The sequence below is a fragment of the Pseudopodoces humilis genome, chromosome 4 (genome assembly GCF_049639895.1).
Source record: "Pseudopodoces humilis isolate 2021_Gansu_Grassland_sample_001 chromosome 4, ASM4963989v1, whole genome shotgun sequence".
Classification (NCBI taxonomy): Eukaryota; Metazoa; Chordata; class Aves; order Passeriformes; family Paridae; genus Pseudopodoces; species Pseudopodoces humilis.
The window spans coordinates 55,897,165-55,917,263 of record NC_142203.1 but is presented as its reverse complement, the minus strand read 5'-3'; the positions used below and the strand labels follow the sequence as shown (position 1 = coordinate 55,917,263).

Here is a 20,099-nt window from a genome sequence, read left to right as displayed (position 1 = left end):
GGAAGCCTGGTGAATTTGAACCAAATGGAAACGATCCTTAACCATATGGTAGAGTTAATTTTTATTGTGATTGGAGTACTGCATGTGACCAGTATCTTAATTACATTGGTGTTTCTCATTGTCAGATGCTAAAAATCTTCACTAGGTTCTGAAATGCTGCAGTGGGTAGTGAACCACCCCTTCTTACCATGCATGAAAACTCCCTGTTTTACAGAGCTTACTTAATACCCATAGCAACCAGCAGTGTTTTAGTGAGCTTTGAAACCACTCCAGGCCCCACCTAAATATGAAGTTTGAGTAAGTAAGGGATGGTGAAAGAGCTGAATGTATTTTTCTTCTTTTCTTCCTTTATATAACTTTGTATCTGTAAGTTTCTTCATTGCCAACTGGTTTGGATTTCATTTTGTGTATATTCTCTTCCTCTCTCTTTTTCAGAATGTGGAAGAAGGAGGTGCAGCTTACCAAGCAGGTTTAAAAGCTGGAGACCTGATTACTCATATCAATGGAGAGGCAGTGCATGGTCTTGTTCATACAGAAGTCATTGAATTGTTGTTAAAGGTAACTCTTGGACAGCTGGCATGCTAAAGTGGTTACTTCTTTTCACCAACGATGGTGGGGTTATGTTTGTTTTCTTGCGATTAGTTACTAGATTTTGTTCTTAGAATTACAAACTCTAAGCTGCTATTGCCACTGATCTGGAGACAGGCCAATGACTTTCATATACTGTGCTATGATTTTAGTTTCTCTAAATAGAACAGTGCATAGGGTTCTGTCCAAAAACACCTCTTATTCTGGCGTTCGTTCTCATTGTACGCCTGTATGGTGTAGATTCAGTTTAAGGCAAAGTCGTCTTGTATTACTCGTGTGTTACTCACACTTAAAGTTTCTTCCTTCGTTTTGGCAGAGTGGCAACAAAGTCTCAGTAATGACCACTCCTTTTGAAAACACTTCAATCAAGACAGGACCTGCCAGGCGGAACAGCTACAGGAGCCGAATGGTTAGGCGCAGCAAGAAGACCAAGAAGAAGGAGAGTTTAGAGAGGTGAGTAATCCATTGCTTTCACAGTGAAGGCATTTCTTTGTGTGTATGTCTGTACATTACAATAAGCTTAAAATATGAAGTTAATACAGTTTTCTCTCATCTTCTGTATTTCTGACTTATTTTCTGAGATTCTCTGGCTTTCCAAATCTTGTTTTGCCTAAACTAGATCTGCTAAAATAGCCTTTAAAATTAGTGAATAACTGAGTTTGCATCTTAATTTGGCTTAACTGTATCATTTTGCACTTCTTTAGTTAAACTTTATAGAGCTAATGCTTATGAGTGTTTTTAATTTTGTATGTATTTTAAACATTATAAACATATAAACATTATAAACATATAAACACAATTATTAAATGTAATATAAACATATATATAAAAACATACGTATTTATTTATACGTATTTCATATTTTTTATATAATATGTATATGTATTATGTATTTAATTTCATGTGTATTTTATAAATACGTTGCTAGTACTTTATAGGTATTTCTTCAGTTTTGATAGGTTGCTAAACTAAGAAAATAAAGATTTATACTCATAAGGAGGTAATAGTTCTTCTGAAATATAGTGAGTAAATTTTAGTGTGAATAAAATTAGTTACAGTGTCTATCCCACCTGTTAGTGAATCAGGATGTTTTCTAAAGTTCACAGTCTGCAGTGTGGTTTGCTTTCATGTCAAGATAGATTCAGTATTCTCATAGTGTCAGTATCTCATAGTAATAGTATCTTCTGTTCACCTTAACTTATGGTTGATGCTGTGTTTTTCTCACACAAGGAGAAGATCTCTCTTCAAGAAGTTGGCAAAGCAACCCTCACCTCTTCTTCATACAAGCAGAAGTTTTTCCTGCCTGAACCGATCACTTTCTTCAGGGGAGAGCTTGCCTGGGTCTCCAACTCACAGCTTATCTCCTAGATCTCCTACCCCAAGCTACCGTTCCACTCCTGATTTTCCATCAGGTGAGTGTGAAGCAGTGGAGAGCAGAGGAAAAGAACTGTACATTTTGTGAGGCCCCACAGATCTGATAGACAGTCAGCAGTCTGTCTATCTAAGTCTAAGAGCAGTCAGCTCTGACAAGCATAATCATAGAACAACTGTTTTCTGTCTGGAAAAGGGAAACAGATTCCTGATTCCTGCAAAACAGGTGTTTTTATGATACAGAAGCACCTAAAAAGCAATTATCTCTTAGTTTGTCCTGGTGTTTAAATCTCAGTCCAGTGGCTGAAAAATGAGTAATTAAGAGTCCCAGCAAAAAAGAGAATTTTACCTAACAGAGGCTACATGGTAAGAGTGAAACTGAGGTAAAAGTTGCTACATAATGGAACTGGGATGGCACTCATGAGTGCAGATTTATTACTGAAAAGATTAGTCAAGTTCTGAAATAGGCATCTTTCTGACTCCTAAAAGCCTGCCCCTTTTTCCTTTTTTATTTCTGTCACAATTCTAGTGTGTACTAGAATTGACTGCTATTGTATAATCCCTTGGCAAAGGTAAATTATCTGGAAAGCCTTGATCATTGCTTTGAAGTGTCAGAAAGCATTAGTTACTCTATTTGAATAGAAGCAAGAGATAACTTAAAGGGGATGATGGAAGAGAGAGAAAGGGAGAAACAGCAGATGTAATTGGAATCATGCAAGTTTTGGAACCTAAAACCTTTTGCACTTTAAAACCTTCTAGATTTTGGAATACTGTGGTGGGAGACAGCATAGAGACTTTGTTCTGTTTTCTCACTGAGCATTTAGACAAGATTGAAACAGTCCTGCTAATCTTATGTTTGCTTTCTTGTTTTTTTGTTCTTTTTGTAGGTACTAACTCTTCCCAGAGTAGCTCCCCAAGTTCCAGTGCTCCCAATTCTCCAGCTGGTTCAGGGCACATAAGACCCAGCACTCTTCATGGCTTGGGTCCAAAGCTTGGTGGGCAAAGATACAGATCAGGAAGGCGCAAGTCAGCTGGCAGCATTCCCCTTTCTCCTCTTGCACGGACACCTTCTCCAACACCCCAGCCAACATCTCCTCAGAGGTCTCCATCACCATTGCTGGGACATTCAATTGGAAATACAAAAATAGCTCAGTCTTTTCCTAGCAAAATGCACTCACCTCCTACTATTGTGAGGCATATTGTCAGGCCAAAGAGTGCAGAGCCACCAAGATCTCCACTGTTAAAGAGAGTCCAGTCTGAAGAGAAACTTGCACCCTCTTACGGAAGTGATAAAAAACACTTGTGTTCACGAAAACACAGTCTGGAAGTGACCCAGGAAGAAGTGAATAGAGAATTGTCTCAAAGAGAGGTAACTCTTCAGAGCTTGGAGGAGAATGTATGCGATGTACCATCACTCACGCGAGTCAGGCCTGCAGAGCAGGGATGCTTGAAACGACCCATCTCCCGAAAATTGGGTAGACAAGAATCCATTGATGAGCTAGACAGGGAGAAGCTGAAGGTCAAGGTAGTTATGAAAAAGCAAGATTTTGCTGAAAAAGCAAATGCTGCTATACACGAACCTAGCAGTGAACCAGAAAATCCCAATACCTTAAGGCTGGAAGAAAGAGACAAAAAAGCATTCCAGAAGGTATTAGAAAGATCAAACCAGTTTGAAACTAAAATTGTTACTGTGGAGACCCAGTCAGCTGGTGGTATACTGAAAGATACCCTTCAAAAGAATGCAAACTTGAGATCAAATGATGGTGTTGCTTTAGATGCACAAATGTTGTGTCATGGGCCTCCGCCTAATGAACTCAGTCATATTTCTTATGACTTCAAAAGAATTTCCCCTTCATGTACCCTGCAAGATGTGCTACCTCAGTCCTCTGACAAGATGCTAAATGGAAAGGGAGAAAACACAGATAAAATTTTACCAACAAAAGAATTTGTCAAATTTGAAAGACTAGATGGTAAACTTGCAAATATTGATTATCTCAGAAAGAAAATGTCTATTGAAGAAAAAGATGACAGTGTCTGTCCAGTGCTAAAACCTAAGATGACATCTAACGTTCATGAATGCCTTCAACTTAGTACAGGCAGACCCGTAAACATACAGCAGGACTCCACTGCAGTTGCAGATGGTAGGGCATTTATTGGCAGTGCACATGCTACTCAGATTAACTCAGTTTCTTTTGTTCCTCTCAAGACCTTGAGTGGCCGAGCAGACATGAGCATGGAAAAATCAGCCCTTATTTCAACTGAAGCTCCTGTCAGAAAAAGTCCTTCAGAATATAAACTTGATGGGAGGTCTGTTTCCTGTCTGAAGCCAATAGAAGGCACGCTAGACATCGCATTACTTTCTGGGCCTCAGGCTTCAAAGACTGAACTGCCTTTGTGTGTGCTGCCAGAAGGACAGAGCACCAGCAGTGATGGGGGATCTCCTAAACCCCCAGTGCTGCAAGGGACTGGTGGGAAGGCAGAAATGATCACTCAGAAAGAGCAGTTGTTGAGCTACCCAAAATGTGGCAAAGTGAACACAGCAGAGCCTCAGGTTCTACAAGTAAGCAAGAGTTCTCCAAATCCACCACTTATCCCTGTGGCTACAGAAGCAGTGACAGAGAAAAAGGTTTCTAGTCCAGCCACTAAAGGCAGTATTTCTGTTGTTGAAGCTGTTCAGAAGAAAGATACCTCCCCTTCAAAACAAAAGGCCCATTCAATGGAGGTAAAGTCTTGTGTTACTCAAAGTCAGAGTCTTAAAACTACTCAGACATATTCCAAACCTTCTGCTGGCCAAAGCACTCTTGAAAAAACTGTAGGAAAAGAGAAGCAAACGCAGAAGGAGTTGCCTGTCAAACAGCCAGTAGCCCAGAGAGGTTGTGAGCCTATCCCTGCAAAGGTGGAAGTGATCAGGGAGTCATCTCTGAAGGTTTCTGTCTCAGATGTCCTGATAACAACCTGCTCCAAGAGCAATGAAAAAAGTTGTGCTGATTTTGCCATTCCACCTGAGATGCAAGGAAAAATGCAGTCAGCTGGCCCCAAGGCACAACCTAAGGATGGCAGAGAACCACTGAAACAGCTAGGCAAGGATGACAGCAGTGTTTCTAAATGTTTTATGGAAAAGGACATAACCAAGCAGAAAGCTGAGTCTAAGAAAGTTATCACAGAGGCAAAGAGTGATGCTCTTCCAGCCAAATGGCCTGTGCAACCCTCAAGAGATTGTGATCACAAAACTGAGAAGTCTGCACCAGTTTCCTTTGTGCAGAAGGACAGTGCTAAAGATGTGGGAAAGAAAGATCAGAAGTCACTCACCGATACAAGGCTTCAAACTAGTGAGAGAGAGCAGTCCAGCGAAGTTCCTCGGCTGCAGCTTAGCACTTCAAGCTCCCCTGCTCTGAAAGAGGCAGTAAGCAGACACAGCACTATAGAAGTGCATGTAGGGGTTCAAGAACATGTGAAGCCTGCTGCCACCTGTGTGGAAAGCAGCAGTAATAAACCCAGGCCAGCCTCTGATACAAGTTCCTACAAGTCTAAGTCCTTGGATAAACAGACATTGTCACAAAAACCATGTGCTCCAGCCATAAAAGAAAAAGAAATTGTTAGTCAGTTGTCTACCAGCTCCAGGAAGGATGGAAAACATGCCAGTAAAAGTGTCCTAGATCACCTTTCTCCCATTTCAGGCTCTTCAAGAAGAATGAACAATGAACATGTTCAGGCTGAAAGGCCTGTGGGTTTGGACCATGGCTCAGTCACCTCTCTCCAAATGAGCACCACAGCCCCTGACACCAAACCCAGATCCTCTGCTGTTGGCCCGCTACCAGCAGGCCCAGAGAGTTCTAAGCAGATGCAGAGGCAAGATGCAGCAGGTTTGGGGGAGTCTGCTGATCAAAAGCAACTTCGTTTCAGTGAAAAACAAACCACTGCTCCAAAGATTTCCACTGTGAAAGACTGTCTCTTGCTGAACAAAGAGGCAGACCGAAGTCCTAATAACGAGATGATCACTGCAGACAAAAGACCTGAAGGAAAAATATGCACTGACGCACTTTACATTCAGCTTGACAGTGGGAAAGTGGAACCTACCCTTTGTCTCACAACCTGTGACGTCAGAGGGAAAGGAGCAGAAAAAGTAACAGCAAGTAGCAAAGTCTCTCAAGATATGAAAGGGAAGGGACAAGTTAATCAGAAACAGCCAGAGGATGCAAACAGGCAGACTGCAATAAAACATCTGCCGGCTGCCAGTGGGCAAAGTTCTTGTCGTGTGACTGCCACACCAGGAAAGCCACTGACTTGTTCATCCAATTTCTCTGAATGTAGACAGGAAGTATCTGTTTTGTCTTCAGCCAAAAGTGATGCATCTTCAGCAAAGGTTAAACCAGGCTCATCAGAGCTTCCTGCAACTTGCAAGGAACTAAATAAGAAAAACACCTCTTCCACAGGGAGTAGTAAGGCAGAAATGACTAAGAGTGTTTCACTGATGGCCTTGCACAGTGCCGCTGTTGTAGCAGAAGCCCACCACCCTGCTTCAAACCTTGGGGGGAAACCTGGAAATCAAGAAAAGCCTCTTTTCGTTAACACTGTGGATGTAAAGGGAAAAGATGCTGTTCTGACTCAGCAGTCTGCTTCAAGAAAACAGAATGTAAGTAAAGATTTATCTAGGTCAGCAGCCACACCTGACCGCCCTAGCGCACTTTCAGATGACAAAGACTCAGTTCGGCAGCGTCGAGGAAAGGAAGTTTCACGGAGCAGTGCTCACAAAAAAACGTGTTAACTCTTAAGACCTGGCAAGTGTGAATTCAACACTAGCTGAAACAATTTCAATATGTTGTACTGCCTTTAAACCAGCACTGTGTCATGTCTTTGTGCGGCAAAGCTTTCATGTCACTGAAGAAACAATACAAGGGGATATGTAAAGAGAGGACTTTTTTTCAAAATGCCTTTCCAATTGTAACCGGTAAAACTGTAACCACATAGTATTTGTACAAAAATACCTTTTCAGCCTAGAGCTGTTAAAAATACTTCTTCTGTAAATACTTAGCAATGTGTTTGGGGTTTGAATGTAGCATATATACTTTGCTGCTGGTTGCGTTGTTTACTCTTTCCCTTTTTAAGGTAGTTGCTTTGCCAAGTATTTGCCATACTCTAATATGAAACCAAATTACTAAAATTCAGACCTAGCATGGACATGCACAAGCATTGGTCTGACAAAAACAAAACAGGCCACGTTTTTACTTACTAAAACTAGGTAGAGACTAAAAAAACACTAGTACAGAATAATATGGTGACTTATTGTGAATTTTTACATGTATTTTTAATAATCTGATTTTGATAGTACTGTACTTGGCTGACTGCTTCACCAGATCTAAACCAAGAAATAACTGCATTTCCCTGCTGCACAAAGTCTGACTAGAGTAGATGTCCTTAAAGCTATGGGAAGACCACTTAATTATCAGGGCATCCCAGCAAGAGTCGCGTTCTCTGGTGAAATGATGGTTCTTGTCTTGTCTCTTGGGAGTGTATTGTGTGACTTTCACCTCAGACAAGGCTGAAATTCTGAAGCACATGCCATGTGCTCAGTTTTTGCTGCAATCCTCTCGAGTTCCTTGAGCTTTTTTAAATTCAGGCCCTTACAGTGTGAGGCACAAGTATAAGCACATGATTGGTAGTACTTGTATGTTCATCCCTGTTCTTAATTCATTTAGAGAATACATATTACAGCATAGAGGTCTGTTTAATTAGTGTCATAAAACTGGTAGCTGTTTTCTGTTTTATGACAAGTAAAGTAAAAAAGAAAAATAAACTTCAGTATCATATCTTCAAAAAAGTTTAGGCTATCTGACACATTTTAATACATAGCCGGGGCCTTATGTTGTAGACCTAACTTGCTGTTTTTAGCAAGTAATCCTGGGTTTCATATTCATTTTGAAATGCATTGAGTAGCTCCATACATTTCATAACAAAATCTTTTCATTTGTATGCAAAAAAATTTCAATACTGTAATTATAAAAGAAGCATTTTTTAACAAAGGAACTTGTTGGAGCTATTTGGTGCTAGAATGTTACTGTCTTTTTACTTTTGCTAAGCCTTATTTAAATTTTGTATACAGTGGAACATGTAGACTTTGATCATTTTTGTGTGGAGTATTTAGCTTGTTTTGAGGGATGAAAGGTAAAATTTGAAACATGTACAGAAGCACTACAAAATACCCTTGCAGGCGCATGGGTTTTAATAATTGGGGATCAATAGAATGGTCGTTTTGCTTATTTCTGTTTTCTGTAACCACAGTAGAGCTAGGCCCCTACGTTTTTCACCAATGCTTATGGTTTGTCTTTCTGTCTCAAAAGCTAGAAAATTTTTCATAAAAGCACAGTGTAATCTTGACTTGGAGACTTGGGTGACAACAGACAGTGTGCAGAATTCATTTCCCTCTGCTGAAAACTTCATTATACTGATTTGTCGAGTTGGATTACAGCAAACCTGTAAGGAAAATCCAATATCACAAACAACTCCTTAATTTTCATGCGGCACTAGTACATTCATACTGCCTTGGATGCATTCAGAAAGGAGCTAGTAAGCAGTGGATAATAATTTTTGAGAAGTCTTAAAATAAAATGGTCTCAACATTTACAGTTCATCTGTGCTTTAGCAGTTAATACAAATAAATGCTAATGCACTTCAAAATAACATTTCTGTCTGGGAGATATTTCCTAGTTTACAGTCTCTGCATTTTTTCAACTACCCTCTTGTTTCTTTTAAAACACATCTAGCTTTTGTTTACAGTATACCTTTATGAATATTTTGTATTATCACTTCTGACAAATAAGTTCTTTGCATTTTGGAAGTGTAACAGTGCATAAGCTTGTGTTTATGTAGTAACTGTTTGTTGGTGTTTACCTTATAAGTGAGCTGTTAGAGATCCTCCTGCCTGTGTTCTTCTTGGTCAGTCTTAATGTGATTATAGATCTGATGTGTTCTTTTGTAGATTTCTTGCAGTAGATTTCTCAGCTTACAAAAAAAAAAAAATTAAAAGTTAAAAAAAAATTGTTAGGGTCTGTGCAATAAAGTGTTTGCAGTCTTATTTTCTCTGAGAAACTCCTTATGGATGTCATAATTGTTATATATTGAACACAATTATTTATACTTATGCAGTTGCATAACATTGAAATAAAAATTCAGCATGAAACTGTTGTGTTTGCATTTTTCTTGAGCTGCTTTCACTGCTGTAATGTAAGGCACTTCTCTGCTGTACTCAGAGGCTGGCATTTTTGTTGGTTTTTGGGGCCAGCTCTGTGCACCCTTTAGGGCATGTGCTGGTGGAGGGTTTTGCATGAGGAAATGCAGTTTGGTCTAGGGACAGAGGAAGTATGCATGGCTGAGTATCTAATCTTAGGCTGTGTCTGTGCTCCACTGTTGGATAGGTAAGTGTGGTGTGATGGTGGATGGCATAGCCTGACTGCCGGCTTCTACGGGCAGTAGCCCTTAATGCGACATCTAAATTCCTGCAAAAGACGTATCATCATTCATTCTATAGGAGAGCACATATTAAAGTACTGTTCCACTGCTCCTAACTCTGCAGAGCTGCCCAGCAGCTGGGAATTTGTGTTCACATTTTATTATTGTGTTATTTTCTCTGTATTTTTCCACTGCACAGAACTAAGTGCAGCAGTGTTACAGCATCACTTTTGCTGCTTTTCTCTCTGTTTGGAACATACAGGTGAGGGGAAGCTGCAGTTCACCTCCAACTTTTCCAATTTGCTGCAGCCTCCCAGAAGGCAGATAGCCTTGAAAATCCGGTGTGCTGGTTGGGGGTGATGAGAAAAGGAGCAGTATCCAGCAGCTGAGGGAAAGGAAATGACAAGAGTTGAGGGTTGACTGTCTCATGCCTCTGCTGGCTGTGCTGTCTCTGCCTGTGGACAGCACAGTTGTCTCTGCCAGGAGAGGCAAAGAGTCCCCAGAGTGTTGTGAGCCAGGGGGAAGGGGTGGAGTATGTATGGAGTTAGTGTTAAGGGGGAAGTTGGGAGATTTGAGTTACCAGTGTTATATCTGTCATGGTCTGTCACCTTCACTTTTTCACCTTACCTGGGATGGGAATGCTTCCATGGTCTGAAGGGGAATGTGAGCTCTCTTCTTCAGCACTGAACTCTCAGTTTGCTAACCCCCCTTAGGCTCCTTCTTGCAGTCTTACGTAGCCTGCAGTGCTTCACAGGGATGTCTAGCTTGATTTGAATCAAAACTGAAAGGGCAGATCAGAAGGAAAAGATCACAGGAAAGGAAGATACTAGAGGTGTATGGCTACATTTCCCACTGCATGCCTTGAGTTAGCAAGTTTTTCTTTCCATTGACTGTAGTATAGTAGCGGATTAGAACTGACCAAATCAATCTTCCGGCTACCTGCCAAGGATGCATTTGATTGAAATGAGTTTAGGAATCACAAAATGGTTGGAAGGGACCTTGAAGTTCCAACCACTGTGGATAGGAAGAGATGCTAAAGGTTATAGTTCAAGAGGCAAAATTTGGCAGCATCAGGAGGAATTGAAAAGACTGCAGAGTAAGAAGACAGTAATGGTGTGGTTGTGCTCTAGTGCACATTATGCCTTAAGAAATGCAGATCTGAAGGGGAAGAGGATGTCCAAGGGGTTTGGTAGGGAAAGATGTCTTCTGCTACTGGGGGAGAAGAATTTCAATTGTTTTCGTCTGATCAGGCAGGTATAGTATGGGTTGTTTGGGAAGGAACCTCACCTGTTCTTTTTCCAGGTACAGACAAGACCAATGAATGAGAGAGTTCTTAAAAAATGTTCCAGTGACATCAGGGTGTGTTTTGTGAAGTCAACATATGTAGAAATTTGCCCACTCAACCACCTTGTTCAGAGTAAAATGCCCCTTCAAAAATTCACTTGTATCTTAATGAGAGACCTTGTTTAAGCACAGTTAGGGAAAGCAGAGCTTGGCTATGAGTTTGTCCTGGTGGAATAAAGCTAAGTGCTTACCAGTCTTTGAAGTGATGAAGATATGATCAAGTTCCTTCTGTTTGTAAATACTGATAAATTCTGTGTTGTGGTGTTGAGTTGTACTGTGACTTCCAGGGATGTGTAGTCCAGGAGCTAGGGTGGTGGTAAGCTAAATCTTGTTAGGCACCATTCACCTCAGACAATTCTCTTGTTCTCTCTGTGTTCTGGCTGCATAGACATATATGAAAAATATCAGAGAGAAAAGGCATGACTGGAAGCCAAAAGAGTGCATCATCACATCAGAGACTGACTAGGTACACAATTCTGTAAGAAAAAATGTATTGCCTCTTTCCCCATGCATCCTTACTAAGTAATCCCAGAAGACTAAATCTTTGAATTTAACAAAGTCTTAGTACATAATCTGGATATTTTAGTGTATTATATCCAGAGATAAATTTTCCTTCGGAATAGTCAGTCCCTGTATTTAGGGTTTGTGTATCTTGAAATACATAGCATATGCTGTTCAGCATTGTTTGCACAGTGTCTTATGAATGGTGTTTTTGCAGGCAAATAGAGCAGAGATGACACTGTAAAGAAAGTAAAATTAGAACACCTGAAGATATGGTCATCTAAAACAAGTTGTATGGGGGGCAAGGGATAGATTGCAAGAAAGCCATTATACTCTCTGTGGAGATACATAATGGCACAGGAAGCACCTTCTGCCTTCTCAAACGTCTGAGTTTTAACTGAAGTCTACACCTGAGTCTACACCATGACACAGGATAGCATTTCAGAAACTGGTGGTGGTTACATTCTCTGGTATTCTCTCCAAACAAAAGGGCATTTCAGAACACCTTTCAGCCCAACATGCAGTTTTCCCTTTTCAGTCACTACTGTACGTGGATCTCCCACAGTTACCAGCTGATACTTGTAGCTTTTGGTGCCCTTGGAGTGTGTTCCGCTCCCTTTTGATGTCAGTAAGGTCTAACACCTTCCCAAACCCACCACTTTAAAGAGGGAAACAATGGAAGAAGCAAGTCTTTCTTGGGTGGAACATACACTGGCAGTCATGCTGGATTTTTAAGATATTGGAGGTTGCTCATTTAATCAATTGGATTTGCAGAGTGAGAGGAAAATGCACCTTGAACCTTGGGCGGAGTTCAGGAATGTCCCTGCCTTGCTCCAGGGTGTGCTCAGCTCGAGCAGCATGGTTTGCTCAGGGACGGTTCTCTCCTGTAGCCAAGCCCTTGCAGAAGGGCAGGCAGCCCATGCAGCTCCCGTCTTGGGCAGCTGGAACACAGCACCTGCCCATTGCATCAGGAGGAGTCTTCAGCAGACACTCAGACAGGGAACATGGACCTGCAGTATAGAGGCAACATTTTAGTATGCCAAATCTGGGAGTGTCTGTAGGCAACTGGACAGCAAACATCTCTCCCTGCGTGCCCTTGGGGAGCACGCGGCTGTGGAGTCAGGAGGAGGAAAAGCTGGGGGTAGTGATGTATGTGATGTAAAGGCATCTGAAAGCTGCAAAAATACATACTGCATGAGTCTGTTCTGCTAACAGATGGTAAAAGGGGCTTTCCAAATGAGAGGCGTTTCTTACTGGAGAAGATCAATTAGGGGTTCTTGAGAATGAGCAAAAACCTTCTAGTCCAGCAGGAATCATTGAAATTTTAGTTAGTCAGCATGTTAGAGAGGAAAATGTTGAGGAAATGCCTTCAGACAGTAGCTGAAGCTGAATGTGGGGGTCCTGCATGGGAAGGGTTGAGAGAGAGATGGCCTTCCACATCTCAGAAAGGAACCGCAGTGCAGCCTGACAGAGAGCGGTACTGGGCGAGCCTCCCCGTGGTGCATGCTCCAGGAGACAGGAAGGTCATACCACCAGGCAAGTTGTGTCTATTCATCAGGGTAAGCCTGTTGCTAAGGAAACATAGATGACTTTATGGTGATACAGGGCAGATGAGTAGGCCTGACAACCTCCCATTTGATCCTTGGTCCAATGCACATACATGCCTTGCTCTGGGTTTATTCACACATGATGGCAGAGAAAACAATTTGGTTTTATATAAATAATAAGTCTTTATTCCTGCCTAGATGTTGCATATCCAGCTGAAGCAGGGATTGTTGTCCCTGAATTCACTTCGATGTGAAGCAGCTGCTGGCACCAGGAGCATGTGTGGGATGGGTTTGTCCAGTGTGCTGCCCACTTTGCAGCCTCTAGTTTTCTCATCTGGGATTTGGCTGAAAGGAACAGTCCACTCCAGGCTGGCAAAGGAATGGCTCATATCTGTCAGAACTGAGGGGGTTTGCCCTGTGCAAGCAAACAGAGTATCAGACCCACAGATTAGACCCACAAATCCACATTTTTATGGTTAAGAATCATTCTGTCTGTACTTACTGTGGAGTTTAGAAAAGAGCACAGGAGCAGGGTCTGCCCCAGGCTAAAAGATGAATAGTCAGAATTTCAATGGCCAGGAGCTCTCTAAGGATCAAAAATATTTTAAAGAAATTTTTAAAAATCATAGAGGTGATACATGCTGTTTCTGCCAGTCCTGCAGGCATGTCTTATGTGACCTTTAACACAAGTAGTGTTTTAGTTGTTTTTTTTAGCAGAGTGGGGTACACTACTGCCAGCTCTTATAAAATACTGCTTTTCAGGAGTATTTGATAGAGGGTGGAATTTGGTTGGGTTTTTTTTTTTGTTTGGATGAGTTTTGTTTGGGTTGTTTGGTTGGTTTTATGGGTTTTTTTTTTGTTTTGTTTTCCTTTTTGGGATTGGTGGAGGTTAGGTTTTCTTTTTTTAAAGAGAAGGAAATTTGTATTTTGGCTGTTGGATATTCCAAGTGCATTAGCCACAGTACTAGTACAACAGGGCTACCATTGAGTTGCACTGGGATTTCTCTATAAGGTAAGTTACTAATTTTCAAGATCCAGGTCATAATTTATCTTTTCAATTCTAATTTGTTCATTATTTTTCTAAAAGTTTTAATACAGGTAGAGAGCGTATTACAAAAGTTAAGAAAATACATGTCACAAATAAAAACAGTGAGATGTCTTTCATCTTAATACAGCTGCTGTAGATATTTTCTACATCCTAGACTTATAGTTGCTGATAATTTTGCTTGAAATAGTGAGCACCCCAAATGAAAATGGCACTACAGGATAAAACAGCCACTACAACTGCAATGATTGCTGACGTGTCCTTACCACCGGAGAGTGAGATGGTGGCCAGCTGAACCCAATTTGGGTTCAGAGTGCCTTGTTCCTTCAGAGTCTTCAATTTTATCCAGAAGTTGCTTGTAACAGGTGATTAAATCAATCTTAGAGCAGCTGCAGTCCAGGAGGTTGTAGCTTAAATTGATTATGCAGTGGCCGTCCAGGGGCACTAGTTGGTCACCTGGTACAATGTGGATCCTGTTATAGGCACAATTGAGATAAATACTCTTGAAATTTGAAAATGTATCTGTGCTGAATGCAGTAAATTTACTGTCACTCAGGTCAACATGCTGTAACTTCCTGAGGTTGTGAAATACTTGGTTACCTACTGCTGTCAGTTCACAGGATGATAATATTAGCACCTCTAAATTGGATAGTTGTTAGAACAGTTTGTCCTTTGGCATGATCCCCAACTCAAAGTTATTTTGACTAAGATCCAAGAACATGAGGTTTTTCAAGCCCTGAAAGTGATGCTTGAAAATACTAATACTAATGCTAGTATTAATGTGGGACAAGGAAAGATTCATCACTTGCTAGAGATGCAGGTCTTGGAAAGGACTCTGTGAAGAGCTGATATGGAGAGGAATGAAGGGTAAGTCCAGCAGCTCTAGGCTAGCACTGTCCTGGAGAGGGAGTGTGTGTTGTGGCTCAGATGCAGGTAATGAGGTCTGCTCAAAGCTCTCAGCCTTTTGCTAGAGCAGTCAGAACTTTCAGTGTGACTCTGATTTAAATCTAGATGTTGAAGCTTTGCCAGAGCCTGGTTGCAGAACCTGTGAGTTACCCTTGATGTGGAAGCAGGTAAGGGAGGGGAAGGCAGCAGAGCTGGTGTTGCAGAGGTGCTCAAAGCAGTTTGCATTTGAGAACCATCTCCTCCTCTAGTAAGCTCATGCCACTGATGCCAGGGGGCAGTGCATGGATGCGGGTTTGGGTTAGGTCCAGCTTTTGGAGCCTGGTTAAGCACTGAAATGTGTCAGCATTCAGATTTCTGAAGTGCCATAACTGCAGATAGAGATCCTTGACAGAGATACTACAGAAGCCTTGTAAAATATCTGGGCTCATGTATAGCTCCTTTTCCACATGGTAAAATGTTCCCAGCCAAAGGGTCTGGGCTGTGGAGTTCTGTATCCCTGCCAGGACCCCAGGGATGTCAGCACAGCCCACCAAGTCCAAACTGTAGAAATGGCACTGAAAAGATCCAGGTTCAATGTGTGTAATGTCATTGCCTTTAAGGATGAGAGTCACATAGCTGGTCTTCTGCAGAGCTTGGACATCTTCTGCTGTGATTGCTTGTATGCCATTTGTTTGAAAACCAAGGCATTTGAGGTTTGGAGTGGGAAAGCTGGGAGGAAGCTGCAGTGAAGAGATGTGGTTTCTGTGCAAGATGAAGATACCTAAGCTGTCAAGATTTGTCACTAGAATAAAGAATATGTTATTCCTGTCTGTGTTAAGATACTCCAGGGAACGTGGGCCAGCAAATGCTGTGTCAGACAGAAACATGAGCAGGTTTCTGGTCAGCAGGACTGTCTTCAGCTGCCTGTTGCTGAGAAAGGCCCCGGCACACACTCAGCTGATCTGACACCTTAAAAAGACAATAGAAAACTGCACAGTGGCCAGTCTCACAAACTCTCCTGGTAATGCAATTACACAAAATGCACCTCATATCTGTAAAAATCCATGATCTGTTGCCTTCACCAGGGTAAAAGTGTCTGTCTTTTTTAGTGATGCTTGCCTGGTACTTTTAAGTTCACATTTAATTACAGAGTTCAGAGTTAGAAGAAAAACCTGTCCTGAAATGATGGGTGTGAGGAAGCATTTGTGGGAGTCAGGAGACATGAGGTATTTAATGTATGTCTAACTTAATAGGAAAATCTCTTTTCCTATAAAAAAAGTCGGCCACTTCCAAGGGCCAAACAGGTCTTTCTCCGGTTTTTAGGGAACCATATTGAAAATCAATAAAAATCTGCTGTCTGTGACTTTGCTGTCACAACTGTCTTATCTGTGGTAATATCTGGAACATGTGTATTTCGCCCACTGAACTGTAAATGGTTGTCCTTAGAGGAGAAGCTGAGATATTGCCCAAGTGAATCAATCTCTGCTTAGCAAAAAAATTCACCAGCTGTCTGAAGGTGCTGGTAGTGGTTTCCCTGTGAAGGCAGGAAGATGTTGCTGTGGTGTGCTCCAGAAGTCTCTGTCTCTGACAGGGACAGAGGGGTTCAAGATCGTCATGAGCAGAAGTGAGGATGCTCCTTCCATACCTTGTTATGTCCAAGTAGAGAAAAGAATTCAGGTCAGAGACGGTTGAAGTCTGGAGGGAAGGGAGCCCATTGAAACCGAAATTGGGGATTTCTGTTGTGACAAGTAGCCACAGGAACTCCTCTCAATCCTAAACCTTCCCAGCTGTATCTTTTATTTTCTGTAATCTGGAGAACACACAATGAAACTGAAAGAGTTAAGTACTGTGAATACAAATAGGAAAACACGGCACTTAGAAAATTCCCCCCTCCCTCCACCCCTAAACTAATGCAACCCATAAAATAATCTAAAGAGGATTTTTAATTATTTAAAATGCAGCAACCAAAACTCAAGGAAGCCTCAGCACAGGTCTGCAATGCATAGCCCTGGGGTTTTGGGGAGTGTGTTTTTCAAACGACTGCCTTGAATCTCTCTTGTACTAATTTGAAGTGTTTCATCTGCAGTACTTTCTTATCAAAGTTAGCACATATGAGGATTGTTTACTCTTCTGGATGAATTATTAAACCTTAAAAAAAGATCTCCACAAGGTAGCTTTAAATTGTGAATGTCAAGTCTTCTAACAAAACTTACTCCAAGAGAAGTCTTAAGTAAACCTTACAGAGAGGAAGTAACAAAGAGCAGGTCTGGAAAATGTTTCTAGAAGGAATGTGGCCAAATTAATTGGATATGAATTCAGTTACACGCGGTAGTCAAGAGACAGCAGGAATGTTTTGCTCAGGCTAGACAAAGATCATGCCTGATATGGTAACTCTTTAAAACATCTACAAAGGCTTTTCAGTTTTAAGTGAATATAAATCCATCTATTACAGAGTGAAGTCAACTCTGTGGATACCAGGGAAATTTGTTGAGTGTGCTTGACCTGCCATTGCCTGCTGGTTACATAAAAGTCAACCAGACCCAGGTGGCTGTCCCCCTGAAATAGAGTGCCACGCTGTTGAGGCACGGGAATGCTCATGACGTTCACTTGTCCCAGCTGCCAACAGCTGCAGCACCAGCACTGTGCACAGCCAGTGCAGCACCAGCCTCCTCCACACCCACCTCCCTTCCCAAAGGACAGAGGAAGGTCCTGTCCTGGGTGGTTCCAGGGCCAGCTTAGGAGGGGTGGGGTACCCAGGGCTGCGTAGGAGCTGCAGCTCTGGCAATTCCCTGCGCCGTAACCTTGAAGATATTGGTCTTGCGGAGAAGTAAACACATGTATGGCACTGTTGGCCAACATTAGCACTTTAATTTGACACAAAGCTATTGTGGTAGTGGAAGAAAGTAGGGCAGCAGTTGTGTGTCCAGGGAAAAATGCCCTGGAGCCCGTGGCATGTAGAAGACAGTGCAGGTGTGTGCCCTGTGGGTGGGAGCACGTGGGCAGTCGGGGTTTGTGGAGGTGCACATGTGTGCATGGGGCTCAGGTCTTGCTGACACAGCCATGAGTATTTGACGCTAAACCACATCTCTGCCTGTCTGGCCCAGAAGAGGCAGGTGGGCTGTGTCTGCACTCAGTAGCCTCAGGAGAAGGGGAAGAGCAATAGTGTTTGTTGCAAACCACAGCCTGGGTTTGGTGAACATTTTCTTCCTTTCTTTTAAGACAAATCCTGTAACTGAAGGGTGCTAGGGAGTGTTGGGGAAGAAACGTGGGCCTCCACTGCTGCAGACAGTGCAGCCTGGCAGGTAGGGACAGACTGGTGTTGCAGCAGTGTGGTGGAGTGGGAAGTGCTCCCCTCCCAGTGAAGAGGGGCTGTCACTGCAAAATTCCCCATCTGGGTGGGCAGCACAGCTTCTTGACTGTCCAGCTCCCTCTGGCATGCTGGTCCCAGCTGGAGTTCAGTGGCAGACAGAGCACAGACTCCAGCACCCAGGGACAGCATCAGCAGGGAGGGGTGAGCCAGTGCCGCCCATGGCTGAGCCCCCCACATGTAGGTGCTTGGTGTGACCTGGGCGCAGAGAGCCAGACCAGCACCTGCTGCAGTAACACCTGTGATAGCACAGGGACTCAGGCCCAGCCTCGAAGCGCTGATACAGTGTCAGTATCTACAAAAATGTCAGAATACAGACCTAGAAAAGTCGATGCTTTCAATACTGGTAAGAAAGGAGAACCTGTGGAGCTAACTGCTGCCATGTGTAGTTTAGACAGATAAAAGTAGTTTAACTGTCACTGTAAATTAGAAGAGTGCCTATGTTTTGCCATTCAAATAAAGCAATGAGTAAGTAAGCTCTCTCCATATGCTTCAGGGTGTGGAGTGGGTCTCGAAGTGAACTAAGGAGTAACTGTCCCAAGGGGGAACCTGTTGTGCAGCTCCGAGTGCTTAGAGATTTGTAGATTTAATTCAATGTGGAGTTTGCTACCAGCCCCAGGTGTGCATTTCATAGGGCTGTTTTTCCATTGTGCTTCTCCCCTGAATCAAAAATCTTGCCTTTTTTTTTCTGTTGTCTCCCACTTGGAATAGAAAGATAAAAGAAAAAAAGAGAAGAAAAGCAAAGACAAAAGAAAATATTAAGGAAAAATAAAAATTTATTGGGTCAATCTTTTCTCCTGCCCCTGGAAAAGGCCTGGTATTTTCTTACTATTCTCATGTGGTATTGCACACTAACTAAACAGCAAATAGAGACAGAATCATACCCTGTGTGCAAATTCCTGTATGAAGAGCACAGTACACGAGAGACTACAAAACTACAAGAGAGAGCAAAACTCTCCTCTGTCTATCTCTCATACCTGTTAAACACCCCTGGGAAACTTTACCATCCTTCAAGCTCTTTGTGGGATGAAGTACAGTGTTGGTATGATGGGCTCCCAAAGACCCCATCAGTGGTGGGAGAGAGTGTGAGTGTGCACAGATTCACAGGTGTGAGGAGGAGAAGGGACAGTGGCTGATGTCCCTAAGCATATACCCAGACACCTGTCTTACTCCTCTTGATAAAGACTTTCAGATTCCCCTAAGATAAATCCTGTCTGGGAACTGGAAACACTCAAACATTAGCAGTTAAGTGCTTACCCCAGTCTGCAGCTCCTGCACATCGAGAGGGACGGCGGCTGTCGCTCCCCTCCACACACATTGTCTCTGCGGTGCTGGGTGCTCTGCAGCTGGCACAGGTGAGCACTGTGAAAATCAGAAGTTGTATATAAATCATATATATAAATAATAGATATAAATCACAGGCCATTGTGGAGACAGGGAGGTTGGATGCTCTTGTGCTGTCTTCTCTGAATGAAAGTGAGGCTGAGCAGAGAGGTCAGACAAAGCCAGAGGGCTGGCTGGAAAGCAGGTTGCAAGGAAAAGACATGCTGAACTCAGTGTGAGCAAAACAGCAGTTTCAGAGTGAAACAGGATCTTGCCTGCTTTTAGTCAGGTTACTGTGCACTGATGTTTTTCTGAGGCAGAACAGATTTTCAAAAAGTGGAAACTGAGGAAAATTGGTCTTCATGTTCATGTGGACTGGAATGTCTCTGCAGGTTACAGGATAGAGCAGATGAGACTGTAGCACACTACCAAAGGCAAATTTCATGTAATGGGAAATTTGAGTTGAACAAAATTTTATTCATCACTTAGAAAACGCACAAAATCTTGAACAACCAGCTGAAAGAGCTCTTCTTTGGTGGCTGGTTGCAGTGGTGGATTTGGTGGTATTAGTTTCACAGTGGACTCAATGATCTTACTGATCTTTACCAGCCTAAACCATTCTATGACTCTAAGATCTCTGCCTACACTTCTGCAAAAAGGATTGTGTTGCTGGTGCAACTAC

At 42.4% G+C, this 20,099-nt stretch overlaps 2 protein-coding genes across 5 annotated transcripts in view; one reads left to right on the top strand and one right to left on the bottom strand.

Annotated features, from left to right (window-relative positions):
* MAST4 (microtubule associated serine/threonine kinase family member 4) overlaps positions 1–9,136 on the top strand; it is a 277,440-nt gene extending 268,304 nt beyond the window's left edge. For all 4 annotated transcript variants that reach the window (XM_014258860.2, XM_014258861.2, XM_088054564.1 and 1 more), the window contains 4 exons: positions 436–558; positions 905–1,041; positions 1,819–2,000; positions 2,847–9,136. In XM_014258860.2, the coding sequence (XP_014114335.2) occupies positions 436–558; positions 905–1,041; positions 1,819–2,000; positions 2,847–6,724 (4,320 nt within the window). In that variant the 3' untranslated portion in view covers positions 6,725–9,136. The remainder of the gene's footprint in view (positions 1–435; positions 559–904; positions 1,042–1,818; positions 2,001–2,846) is intronic.
* A 4,865-nt stretch (positions 9,137–14,001) lies between these two features.
* CD180 (CD180 molecule) lies at positions 14,002–19,487 on the bottom strand. The gene is given in 8 exon segments (XM_088054640.1): positions 14,002–14,142; positions 14,144–14,760; positions 14,763–14,866; positions 14,868–14,974; positions 14,976–15,696; positions 16,373–16,483; positions 16,485–16,539; positions 19,403–19,487. Coding segments are annotated over 8 exon segments (1,941 nt in total).
* Between the last annotated feature and the right edge of the window lie 612 nt (positions 19,488–20,099).